Genomic DNA, 13,279 nt, shown 5'->3' with positions numbered 1-13,279 from the left:
TGAATAACCTGGAATTTTTTGTTTATCACGGGCTTATTTTAAGGATAGTTCTGTTATCCACATCTTCCAAAAAAATACGCAGGTCTGGAAAACATCCATAATTAAAATTTTAATAGAATTTGCTACTGAGTGGGAGAAATTTCATACCAAATTGTGCTATAAAATGATGGAAACACACATTTAGAAAGACAAGTATATAATCTCATCTGGAATTAAAGAGCAACCTCATCAACTGTACATTGGTCTCTTTAATTTTAGAATTACTGGCACAGGTCCATTACTTCCAATGTCCCAAATAAATTTATATTTATGCTTTAGTGTATGTAGAAAATAAAACAATTGCCTCCAAGACAGGCCTTTGACAGCTAAAAGCACATGGGAACTGGCATGGCGAGCATTCCCCTGGACATGTTGCCCTCATGTTCTGTCGTCTATGGTCTAGTTAACACCACAGCCCATGTCTGCTGTCAGTCACAGGGCTCCATGCAGCTGTTCTTAGTTGTGACCATCTAATTCACCGAAAAGCATCACTCATGGAATCTAGTACTTCATCCTCACTATAGAGGACAAATGTCAGCATTGAACTAACAATTATACACTAGAGAAATAAAAATACCATATAAAATAGAATGCAATTGAATTTTTCTTTTTTCCTGCTTTTAATTGTTACAAACATATATTTTTCATTTATTAATAATTATAAACAAGGAAGAAAGAGGTTATTTTAAAAACTCCACCTCATCTCAAATATCTATGAAAAGAAATACTTTGGCTTTCCAAATCTCTTCCTACCTTCAGTTCTTAAAAAAACATTTTAATTTGCCTGATATTCAAAACACTAGACTTTTGGATTTCCACAATTGAGAACAACTTCACAAACCACAACACTTTTTCCTTCAATAATTTCTGCTTTGCAGTGTTAAATGAAAATGCTTTTAAATTTTCTATTTCAATAATACTAATAAATTCTCTGAGAGGCCAGAAATAAAACACACAGAATTTTATAAAAATTATGATCTCAACTCTATACTTAATAAAAGTGCATGTAAAAAATTAGGAGGAGACCAGAAATTAGTTTTTAAAAATCCTTTTTCTTAGCACCATAGAAGATACAAAGCGGATCTTTGATATAAAAGATTTCAGTTAAAATTCAAGAATCACCAGGGTATTTTTACTTTTCTTTGCATTCTATGAGTCTATCTGTACCATGTTAAAAAGATTCTTATCCAGTCCACGAACTGACCTCCTTCTTCTATAGGGGGTCAAGGATGGAGGGAAGAACTCATGGTCACGACAATTCAGTGCCATAAAAGACCATCACAAGACTCACCTAAGTGCAGGTGTCTTAGGACAGACCTGAGATCCACTCACCTTTCTGTACACACTGGATGCTCTTCATCTCAGGACTCCACTTAAGGCTGGATCCACAGAGAAATACTGAAGGACCTTCTAAGGACATGCCTCCGGAACAAGAAAAGGTCACCTTCTCGCCAACTGTGTAGGAAGCTTTGAGGGGATGACTCTGTATGCCATCCATCAGTGCAGGTAGAACACAGGCAATTTCTAAAGATGAAAAAAAAAGAACAGAATACAAGGGTTGCCTTCCTTAACCATCTTTAAAAAAAAAAAAAAATGACACCCTTGAATGGTACTGATATAATTGTTCTGCTTTTTCACAGTAGAGGGCAAGGTGGAAGAAGTGAGTTCACTCTTAGGGTGTCCTAAAAGACATGTCCCACAGTGCCTGGCATGTAATTGGCCAATGAATGAGTGAAGACCAAAACAGTTTCCACCCTCCCATGCCTAGCCTCAAAGCAATGTGACAACTTAAAATGAATAAACCTTATAAACAGTGTCCTAAAATGTAGCCTTCTTTCAAAACCAGACTTTCCACAGCTGCCACTTATCTCTCTGGTTTGGTTAAGTCTCACTAGAATTTTCCCAAGAGCTGTACGTATTTGCATATCATTAGCATATATCCAATTAGACATCTTACTGTCTGAATTTTTAAAGAACTGCCTTTAATCTTGTAACCATAAAAGTGTTAAATGTTATTTGGTTTCCCATCTCTAGTTTTTCTTGCTCAATTACATTCATTAGTTCAAATCTACTTGAAAAAACAGCAGAGAAAAATAAGAAGCATGCACTTATGGAAAGCACATCAGAATTCACAATTTCTTAAAAAATCTTGGCAATCTTTCTAATGGATTTTGGACAATATTCTACAAAACACTGCTCTACGTTTGCACCAGTTTCATCAGAAAATCCATTTATTCATTCATTCAAAAACCACATCTATTGAGTGCCTATATTTTGCCAAGTGTGTTGTGTACTGCTGGGGATACAAGAAGATGCAAGTCATATCCTCAAAAAGCTAATAATCTAACATCAGATTTAGATGTTAGATTATTATTTGGCCATGACACAATTGCCACCTTTACAATCGTGCTCCCACCAAGACAAAGAGAAAGGCTGTACAAAAGTAAAGGAAAAAATATTCCAGAGAGCATCAGAAGGGTACCAAGGCAATGGAAGTTTTGAAGGTCCAAGATTCCAGAGAGAAAGGAAGTCTCAAGTGGTGATTACAACATTTGGTAATGTCTTTCTCCTTGAGGTATTTGTAAATTAGAAGGACAAAAAAATACTGAAAGGCTGCTAAACTTAGGAGAAAGCTGCAGCTCAAAGGTAGAAAAGCTGAGTAGAGCTTTTCACTGTCTCACAGGGTTAGGGGATCAAAAATTAGGATACAGTCCTGTAGAAAAGGAAGGACCTAAGTAGGAATTCCATACTAAAATTTCAGTTGGGATCCTTTAATGGCCACACACCAGGAATAAAGGTAAAGTGGGCATAAACCAGCCTCATTGCTCGCCGGAAACAAAACTGAATCTTCTCTAGAGAAAGATAACATCACCAGAGCCTCAAATTATTTCTTTACTGTTTCACACATAAAGCCTGGAATTCAATCAAAACTAATCTACATTGGGAAAATAATTAAATGACAAGATGGGGAAATTCAACAGAGAATTAGAAAGTATAGAAAAGTAGACAAGGGAATATCTAGAATTTGAAAATGAAATTAAGAACTCAATAGACCTCCTAAAGGCAGATTATTCAACCGTACAGAGAATTAATAAACTGTAAGATAGATTAATAGAAAATATTTAGAATGAAACATAGAGGGGGAAATGATGTAAAACAAAGAAACCAATGTATGATATATATTATATATATTATATGTATAGTCTAAAAAATGTATCATTTGTGTCTCATGAGGAGAAATGAGCAAGAATGGGACAGAAACAATATTTGAGGACACAATGATTAAGAATTTTCCATTAACATGAAACATTAAAGCACATAAAGACAAAGAAAATCACACCGAGACACATCAGAGTAGTGTTGCTTCTGGAAAACAAGGACCAAAAAAAAAAAAAAAAAAAAAAAAAGAATCTTAAAAACAGCCAGACAGAAAAGACATGATTTTCAAAGAAGAAACAGGAAGCCTAAGAGTGGACTTTTCACTAGAAAACAATGAAGTCAGAGGCAATGTAATAAAATCTTTAAAGAGTTTAAAGAAAATAATTGCTAACTGATAATTCCTTACCCAATTAAAATATCCTTCAAAATGAAGAGGAAATAAAGACATTTTGAGATGAACAAAGACTAGGACAGTTTTTTCACTAGATTCACAATAAAGGAAAAGGAGCTCTTCACCGGAAGTATCTTATTAATCTTTTCATAGAACCATTACTCCTAGCAAGAGAATATGTGTATTCTATTTCAGTAATCACAGCTCAATGACGACAGAGAAAGAGAGACAGAGAAAGAGGCAGAGAGAAAGAGGAAGTCCTACAAATCGATAAGAAAAAGACAGACAAACCAATTTTTAAAAATGGGCAAAAGATTGGACAGCTGCTTCACCAAAAAGGGTATCCAAATGGCCAATAAACATGTGAAAACAGGCTTAGCATCACCATTCATAGGAAAAAATGCAAATTTACAAATACAAATTAAAAAGCAAGATATCACTACACACTCACCAGTATAGCTAAAAAATATTAAAGATAGATGATGTCATGTGTAGGTGACAATACAGAGCATTCTTAACTTCTCAGATTCTAGTAGGGATATAAATTTGTACACTCACAAGGAAAACTTGTAGCATCTACTAAACCTAAACATATGTGAACCCTACAACTCACAAATTTCACTATATATTTTTTAATAAATATACACTTAAAAATATACATTTTTTTCATATGTATATGAAATCATTTATCTTGATTCATTCTCTTCCACAGTATTCTCTCATCTTAAATTTTATACTACAACCGAGGCCACTCACTCTGACAACGCATTTCCCCAACAAGCCACTGTAAATCTTCTCCACATCTGGCAACAGGGTCTCCAATAATAGAGTATCCTTCCTTACAAGTATATACTACATTTTTCCCAACAGGAAACATGGCATCTTCACCCTAAACAGAAATAAGAAAAAGAGTATGTGTATTTTGCATTAACAACATGTTTCTTTAGATATATTAGGCCTATAGATCATGCCTTCTTTTAATCATCAGGAAACCTACGTTCAAATAACTGATTTAGAAAATTGTCTATAAAAACATTTTCCGTGTATAGTCCTAGCCAACAACACTGGTCCCACCATTAATTGAAATAAAGCCATTAATGCCACTGTACTATACTTTATTGATTGCTTCCAAAATACCAAGCACTGTACTAAGCATTTTACTAAAATTACTTAGTGGACACTACCCAAGTAACCTCTTTCCCTTATACTTTCAGTTAAAGACAGTTTGTTATCATATTGTGAAAATGTTCTTGTCAGTTAACCCTTCGTAGCAAGATGTTAATGGGCAATACTACCTAACAAATACTATTCATGGGCAATACTACCTAACAAATGCCAGTATGAACAGAGAGATATATTCAAATTCTATCAACATGTTTATGAGAGTTTAAGTTTCCCCCTGATGACCTTTAGGGAAAGCAGAATGTTGATCTTCTCCCACCTCACCCACCAACCCTCACCCTGTAAGGGAAGTAATGCTGGGCTGGATTGAATTCATGGACATTAGCTTATAATGCCAGGAGGTGTAATTTTGTGATAAAAACAAAGAAGAATTTGAAGTCTGAGCCTTGAGTGGGGCATCATGCTCATTTGGGGCTCTCGTAAGGTTCCTTTCCTTATCTGTCTGGTTCTCTGTCACCCAAGAGGATGGTGAAGAAATAGGCCTGGGAGAGGGTTTGGAGCTGGAGCTGGACCAGCTCTGCTGCAGGCAAAATCCCAGGGCACCTCCTCTTTCTCATTGTCAGTCCTGGCCCAGTCTGACTCCATCACGGAAGATGGTAGGAAACAGAGTGCCCACGCAGATTCTGAGGTTTGAAGAAAATCGGGGAGGACATTTGATCTGCTTTTTGTTCTAGCCCTTAGGCCTTCCTCTGCCTCACAAAAGGGACTTCTGTAAGGGGAAGGTGAGCTCCACGGTGTTCAAACGTGGCTCTATATCAGAACTACTAGTAGCATTTTAAAAAATTACAGAGACTCTCAGGCTCTCCCCTAAACCTACAGAATGAGAAAAAATGGAGGGCAAAGGGCAAGCAAGCAGTAATCTCTAGTATTAAAGTCTTGGGTGACTGTGAAGGAGCATGTCCATGGGGCAGTGTTTGAAACCCCTAGCTCCTTACAGGACACCACATGCACTGGAGTTTGGGGAGCAGCTACACAGTGTGCTAAAGTACATGAGTTTGTTTGGTCTCATTCTCCAAGCCTATGTTACTTTCAGGAACTTCGTGGATCGTGGTGACCATAGTGGGATAGTATGAGTGTTAGAGATGCTAGGTTCATCTTCTCTCTCTACACACACACACACACACACACACACACACACACACACACACACACACCCCTTCCATCTCCCAACAGTACCTACATTAGGGAAAATACAGCAAAATTTCAGTAGGTGTATGTGCTAGGACCTGGAACTTGAGAGGCAAAATCATTCATGGAGAAAGCAAGGCTGGCAGCATTAAGGTGGTCCTGATGAGCAATATGTCCTATGTGAGCCAGGAAGAGACTACGCTGGGGCCCAAGCCTCATCGTAACAAGGAGTGAGAAGAGCATGAATTAACAGGGCCCCAAAGCCAAGAAAATTCCCTAGAATGACAAGAGGCAGGTGCCTCGTGTTCCTTCTTAAACAAAAAAACTGCCCAAAGTACAGTGACCCATATCTCACCAATACTGTCTTACTGGCTCCTGGAGTAAACCTATGCTTCATCCCAAATCTCATATTTATGGAAGATTTTTTTTAAAAAAGACTCTTTCAATGGCAAGAATAGGAAAAGTTCTCATGTTGAAGAACTTGCTTATAGATTTCTATTTTAGTGGGAATGGAAATGTTTAGCAGTCCTCTGGCATGATTACATTTCTAACACTTTGGGCAGCGGTATTGATTTACCTTATCACAGAAGACATACTGCCTTCTGCAGAATTCTAATCACCGTGGGCCAAAAAATAAGTCACAATCGAGAACCCTCACCACTGAAACTAAAATACACACATAAAATATTTTTAGCATTATTTCACCATGGAAGAAGGACATGGATTATGACAACAGTAAAGAGGCAGAACTTGGAGGAAAGAATATATACAAAGGAAAAATATATATCTTTCATAACCAACTTGAACAAATCCGTTTTCCAAGGCAGGAGGTGATGGACAGAATTCCTTTGGAACCAAAGACAAAGAGAAACAGTGAGGTTCAAGCAATCTGGAAGGAAAAGGAAACAAAACATAATTAATGTGATGGATTTCCACAATATAATAAATGTTTTGCACCACAGTGAATTTTTCATTTGCATCTGAAGGGACTCCATTCATGTAAACATTGTGATATTTTTGTCATTGTCAGGATCAAAGATCTGATCACATCTTGTGATAGAAAACTCAGATATAAACTCAAGTCTCCAAAAGATAACTACTATGTTAGTAGTAGGAAAAAACAGTAGAAAGAAGAAAAAATTAAATAAAAGTGATTGGACAACACACCTCCTTTACGTGATTTCTAGAGGTCACCTGTCTCAGACGTACTTTTTGTCCTATGATTTGGTTCTGAAATGCCTTTAACACAGAATTAGTTCTGTGTTAAAAGTAAGGTAATCAGAGTTAGTGATTCTGCAAGAAAGGTAACACAAAATAATAACTACTTTTGATTGAGCCTTTACTGTGTGTTTGGCACCTTGGCAGTTGCTCTACAAATGTGTGTTGCCTCACTTCACATTCACAGTAACCCTATGAGATAATGTGGAGAAAACAAAGGCTCAAAAAATTTGAATAACTTGTCCAGGGTTATAAAATAAAAAATAAAAAATGCCAGGGCTGGATTCATGTCTAATCACTTAGGCTCCTAAAATCATGCTTTTTCTACCTCTCACAAGGCAGTATCTAGGGGAAACTAATAATAATGATGATGATGATAACGATGACATCCCTGATTAAAATATGGTTTTCAATAATGCCACTGAGGTCAATACCACCAGCATTACCTCCACTGCAAAGATATGAAATCTGAGGGAAATTCTTACAAAGAGCCTGTGAGTGTTGCCTCCTTCTGAGCTGAGTTCCTTATATTCTTGCCACACTCTGAGGAAACTCAGAAATGTGAAGTATTGATCATCGTTTTCCTCTTTGGGCTGAGGGAGAGATTTCCCCTCCTTGAGCACCAAAAAGAGTGGAAATTCCTTCAATGCCTTCCTTAGGATGCCCCTTCTCTCCAGCTCTATGTCTAAAGGCAGGGAAATATACCCAGATGGGCAGAGGCCTCCTCTGAGACCTCACCTTCCCAGAGATGTGTACCCTGAAGCCAGCATTCCCCTCCTACCATAATCCATACGCTTGCCACCTTCCTCAGGCAAGAGATATACTGCTTACTGGCAGGTTATGAGGCACCAAAGACCTAGGAATACGGCGTTCCATCTCCCTGTGCTTTCACCAGATGCACAAGTATCACATCTTTCTTCAACTCACATGACCTTCAAATTATCTGACTAGAACTTTTGCTAGTCCCTGATCAGAAGAGGTTACTAAGGATAGTGTACAACAGTGGGGTGTGTCATAAAGAATTCTGACTCCAGGGTATGATTCAGCAACTAAGCATTTGTGAGATACTTTTTGCGAGGTCCTGCTAAACGAGTGTCAGACAACCGGGCTAATCAGTCATGATATTAACCATCTCCAGCAGCTACACTGAGACGCAGGTAGGTCATGCTTCCATCACAGTAAGCATATTGCAGTGGTGACAATGAGACCTGTAACATTTCAGCCAGGCTCCTGAGTAAAAACCGGATGTAACAAGACTTATCAATATTAGAAAGGATTAAGGAATAATACATTTTAGATCATGTGCCAAAATAGCAATGTGCTTCCTAGAATTTAACTTCTAGGGCCCTAAAATAGATTGCTTAAAGAAACTGGATCCCAAAGATTACAGGTGGGGGGGAATTTTTGGAGTATGTCCATATTCGAGTGGAGATCAAAGAAGCGCAACTAAGAGAATTGTGGACTGACAGACACGACAACTGCAGATTGAGCATAAAGGGCTATCTTGAAGATTATAATTTAAACTCAGGATAAAATACAGCAGTGGAAGGAATCACATGTGAAATTCCTTCAATAAAAATTTTTTGATTAAAAAAATATATATATTAGCTATGTCAAGCATCTGGCCTTAATGCTTAATCCAAAATAAATAAGTTAATATAGAAGTAGTGTGTATGAAAAGTAATACAACTATTATTGAATGTTTACCATGTGCCAGCAACTGTACTAATCACATTACATGCTTAATCTTATTTAATTCTGACAATGATCATTTTATCCACTATTATTATCCTAATTTTAGAGGTGTGGCAAGTAACCTGCCCAAGGTCCCGCAGTCAGGAGGTGGCAGATCAGTTGATGCGGCCGCTCACATCTCCTGGGCCAGACTGTCTCCCTGTTGCCCAGCCTTTTAGAACAACGTGTCAGGAAAACTTGAAACACAAGTGCAAGGTGGCTACAACATGCCTCCCTCCTTCAATTGACCCCAGTGCTAAGGGCAAAGCTGTCACTGATAAAAATCACCATTTATCTTTTAAATCTTTTAGTAGCAGCAATCCCGTATCCCACGCACACTGCAAAGGCCACCGTGTTCTATGTAATTGCAGAAAGTCTGGTCTCCATTACCGAAGATGCTTCAGCTCCTCGTCTTCGTCTCCGCACTGCCTGCTTTCCGACGTTTCTCCAATACAGGATTTCCCACCCCCACTGGGAGGTGGGTTATTGCATTCTCGGCTCCTTGTTTTCTTCCCTTGAACACAGGGGCCCCAAGAGGACCAGCAATTCCACTGTCCATCAACCCCTCCTACACGATAAGAGAGAGGTTGTTCAGAAAGTACTTGGAGAGGAAGATGTCAGAATTTCATGCTAAGCTTTCTGCTCATGTGGTCATTGGGGAGAGGACAGTCTGGGGATTTATTACCCTCACTATTGACTGAAGTCGTCGACAATGGCTAAAGTGTCTCTGCACACTGACTAGGTTTGTGCATGTTAAGGCTGCATTAACGAACTTCTTGCAATAATATCATAAATTTGTTTATTATTTTACAACCACTTCAAAGCACGTTCACATACAGGATATCATTTATTTGCTGCTCATGAGAATGAATCCAGGTGAGCAGGAGGTCTGCTACCATTCTCATTTGATAGGTGTAGAACTTAACACAAATTAGTTAAACGTCATGCCCAATGCTATAATGGCTGCCAAGTACGACATCCAGACTGTAACTCTATCTTATGGCTGAGTTCAGGCTCTTTTCATCACTCCACAGTCTCTCAGTAAGGCAAGTAACTTCCTATTGTTCAAGAAGTGATAGGACATGAGAAGGGCATAGTGTCCTGTTGGCTTCAGGCTGCCAACCCTGGGGCTGGCCCAGCACTGTACAAAATAAGGAAATGCGTAAGTAGGAGACATGCTTTTACCTTTTGTCAGCATTCTTCTCCAATATTATAAAAGGCACTTCTTGAACCCATCCTGGCCACCTTCCACCTCATGTGCCAATTCATGAGTCACAGCTCATGACTCACAGTTCTTCCCCCATCATATTCCTTGGCAAATTGAAATTCCAAGGCAAGAGGGAACTTGTCCCATATTCTAAGAGCTTTGTTTTCCTAGTTAGGAACTGATCTCAGAAACTATTCCCCAAAGCATTGTTTTCTGATAATAGATGGGTGTGTTTACTGCTCCTTAGCTATTTCTACTGTGTGACCTAAATCTCTTTTTGCCCCCCACTCCTTAGTATCACAAACACCAAAAGTAATTTGTATAATATTTTCCCATGATCTCCCTTCTGCTTTCTTCCATAATTAGAAACTGAGTTAATAAAGTAGTCCCCTGAGTATATTAATAGGAGGTAATAATAGCTTGACATATTATAATTGCTACCCTATTCCTTACCAGGAGGGCAAGTTTCCATTTTATTAAATAACTGGAAATTCAAGCCACAACAGAATGAGTTGGTGGTGGAATTTCAATTTGCCAGGACAGTTCACTTGGGAAGACATCTGGAGGTAAGAATGCTTTCCTGATGCTTGTCTACAAGCAACCATAATTTATTCGTTTATTGAACATTTATTAAATGACTTCTATGAATCAAGCCCTATGTCAGGAATATAGAAAAGAATCAAATAGTCTTGATCTTAAGAAAGGAGCTTTCTAGAGGGGAGAGATATATAAATAAATATAAAAATAAGTATATAGTCTCATACTTGCCTATTCATAAAGTCAGCTTCACATGCCCTGCAGTAACGTGCTTAAAGCACCAAGCACACTGTTGAACGTACAGCAGATGTTTAACAAATACATGCAAAGAATTGATTAACAGGAAATAATTCAAAATAGAAATCGAGATGTTTCAAAGCACTTGCCATCGGAAAGTTGGTCAATGCAAAGCCAAGCTCCATAGACCTATGTTATAACAAAACCTTAATGAGGTGACTAGGGAAGGACAGAGGTGTTTTAGGCACTAATCGACTCTAATGGGGGATGGGGAATGGTGGGCACGGTGAGTCTGTTAATTCAGATGGAAAAATAGAGACAGCAAAGGGTCTTGACCCCAGTAGCTATAATCCAGAAGTGGAAAAGGGAGAGAGATACTAAATTAAAATGCCCAGTGAGACTTCCTCCTCTCCATATACAAAGAAGCACAGTCTTGGGGGCCAGAGGGGAAGGGTAATTCCCTTCTCAGTGGGTCCAGCATAACTAGAGAAAATTCAGTGCACTGACCTGCTTCATCCTCTACAAGGACTCCTTTCTCACATGCCACACCAAATGTGTATGGTTTGCAGTGGCACTGACACTGGGTCCCCTCAACAGTGGCAATGCCACCATTTTGACAAGGCCGGCAATGGCAGGGGTCAAATTCATCCAGATATTCCTCAAGAGCCCGTTTCAGGTATAGCTTTTTCACGGCAGCACAGGGTATTTCCTTTACCAGCTCATACAAAGGTGTCAGCTATACAGATAAAGACATCACAATCAAAAATCAGGATTTTAGGCAAGAATATTTTCCTTTTGGCATTTAGGCTCAATCCCCATTAAAACAGAATCAAAAGCCACTCATGTTAATTCCAATTATTTCTTGTTCAAATAAGGAGAGAAAGCAATTAACTTTCTTTGCAAGACAAACCTAGGGAAAATTACAACCAGAGAGGGAAGGAATATTTTTGTATCTTGTGTGCATGCATAAAATCTTTAAAAACCAACAGGACATTCATTTCCTAGTTACTGAAAGATTATTGCCCCCTTTCAAAGGACGGAAGAAAAGGAAATGCACTTAAATTACAGTAAAGAAACAAGTACAACTAAATTTAAGATTAAATATCCTGACCTTGAGAGATTTAACATGTCTCTCTAGTGAGACTATGACTCTTCCTCCCTGAAGAACTTTAAAACAGGTAGGCATTATTTCTCTGTGTTGGTTATGTCTGATGAAAAGCAACTTTGAGACCATAAATATGTTGACTAAGCTTTAACAATCTGCTTTCCCAAGAACAAAAAGTCTCTGTTTTGTAGCATTCGTCAGTTTCTGCAGTGTAACTACGGTCCCCATGGCCGATTTCAGGTCTGCTACCTCATGACATCACTGAGCATGAAACTGGGAAGATGTAGGTACCACTGGCTTTGGAGAGTCAATACAAGCTGGCTGCAGCACACCACGGCGAGTGTGGAGATGAACTCAGAGAGTCAGTCACATTTCCCTCCATCTCTGCCCAAGCTCTTCTGAACTGGATGGCATTGCGTGGTCATGTATTGTGTTTCTACTTTCTCTGTTCCTTTCCTGTCCAGCTAATAAGTGAGCACAGCTAACTATGACAGTTACAGTCCTAGGTGGAAAAGTGCAGTTGAGAATGGTAAAGAATGTCAGTTTTCCCCTAATTAACAACTTGGGATTTTTAACGATTTGTATGGGATACTGACAATGAAAATAGGCCATTTTGAATATTAACAAATGGCACTTTAAGATAAGACTTCCTGGGGAAAAGTCCCCTCCCCCTTTATCCTTATTAGGAGGCAAGTGGATGCAGTATGGTGTTAAAAAGGTAACTTGAGAAATACTGCAATTTTTTCTAGAGTCAGAAGTTTATTTTTTCATATTTAAAAAAAATTATATTAGTTTCAGATAGAAATATTGCAATTTTTGAGTTTATAAAATACGTCTAAGTTTCTTAATCTCTAAAAGTCAAACTTCACCTGGGACATTGCTCGACTTCCATGGCAGGGAATCGATCATAGAATCAATTCTGCTATAGCATTTTTTTGAAAATGTGAATTTGTTCCATTGAGATTGTTACATTATGAACAATATGAGCATAACTCAAAGTTTGTGTTTTCTTGCATATAATTTTGTCCACAAAGAAACACCAGGGAAACACAAAAAAATGGACACAACTGAACCAAACCACATAGGAATACACAAAACGCAAACAAACACCTCAAACATCCTCTAGTTTTACAACCTGTATAATAAACTACACCCATCTACATCTGGTGTTACAACCATCTGTCATTTCTGATTGTTCTTCTATCACTTCACAATAATTCACAAGCTGCAATTGTTCTATCACCCAACAAGCTTCAGATCTTTTTCTAAGTAATGTGCCACATGTTTTGTAGTATATGCATTTCTTAACAATTTAACATGTATAAAACTGTGCTACTGTTTT

At 38.2% G+C, this 13,279-nt stretch overlaps 1 protein-coding gene and 1 non-coding gene across 2 annotated transcripts in view; one reads left to right on the top strand and one right to left on the bottom strand.

Moving 5' to 3' along the window:
- Window positions 1-13,279, bottom strand: part of C7 (complement C7) — a 44,911-nt gene that overhangs the window by 8,180 nt on the left and 23,452 nt on the right. The window contains exons 11-15 of the mRNA XM_019737256.3: window positions 11,340-11,568; window positions 9,242-9,419; window positions 6,701-6,788; window positions 4,346-4,478; window positions 1,372-1,563 (exon numbers count right to left, since the gene is read on the bottom strand). Coding sequence (XP_019592815.3) covers window positions 1,372-1,563; window positions 4,346-4,478; window positions 6,701-6,788; window positions 9,242-9,419; window positions 11,340-11,568 — 820 coding nt within the window. The remainder of the gene's footprint in view (window positions 1-1,371; window positions 1,564-4,345; window positions 4,479-6,700; window positions 6,789-9,241; window positions 9,420-11,339; window positions 11,569-13,279) is intronic.
- On the top strand, window positions 8,254-8,336 carry LOC141570920 (small nucleolar RNA SNORA1). Its single transcript, XR_012495362.2, has one exon. It is a non-coding gene; the product is annotated as a small nucleolar RNA SNORA1 (small nucleolar RNA).

Source organism: Rhinolophus sinicus, chromosome 3, assembly GCF_057876585.1.
Source record: "Rhinolophus sinicus isolate RSI-liver-muscle chromosome 3, RSI-T2T, whole genome shotgun sequence".
Lineage (NCBI taxonomy): Eukaryota > Metazoa > Chordata > Mammalia > Chiroptera > Rhinolophidae > Rhinolophus > Rhinolophus sinicus.
The sequence above is the reverse complement of the archived record's forward strand: the minus strand, read 5'-3'. Positions and strand labels throughout refer to the sequence as shown.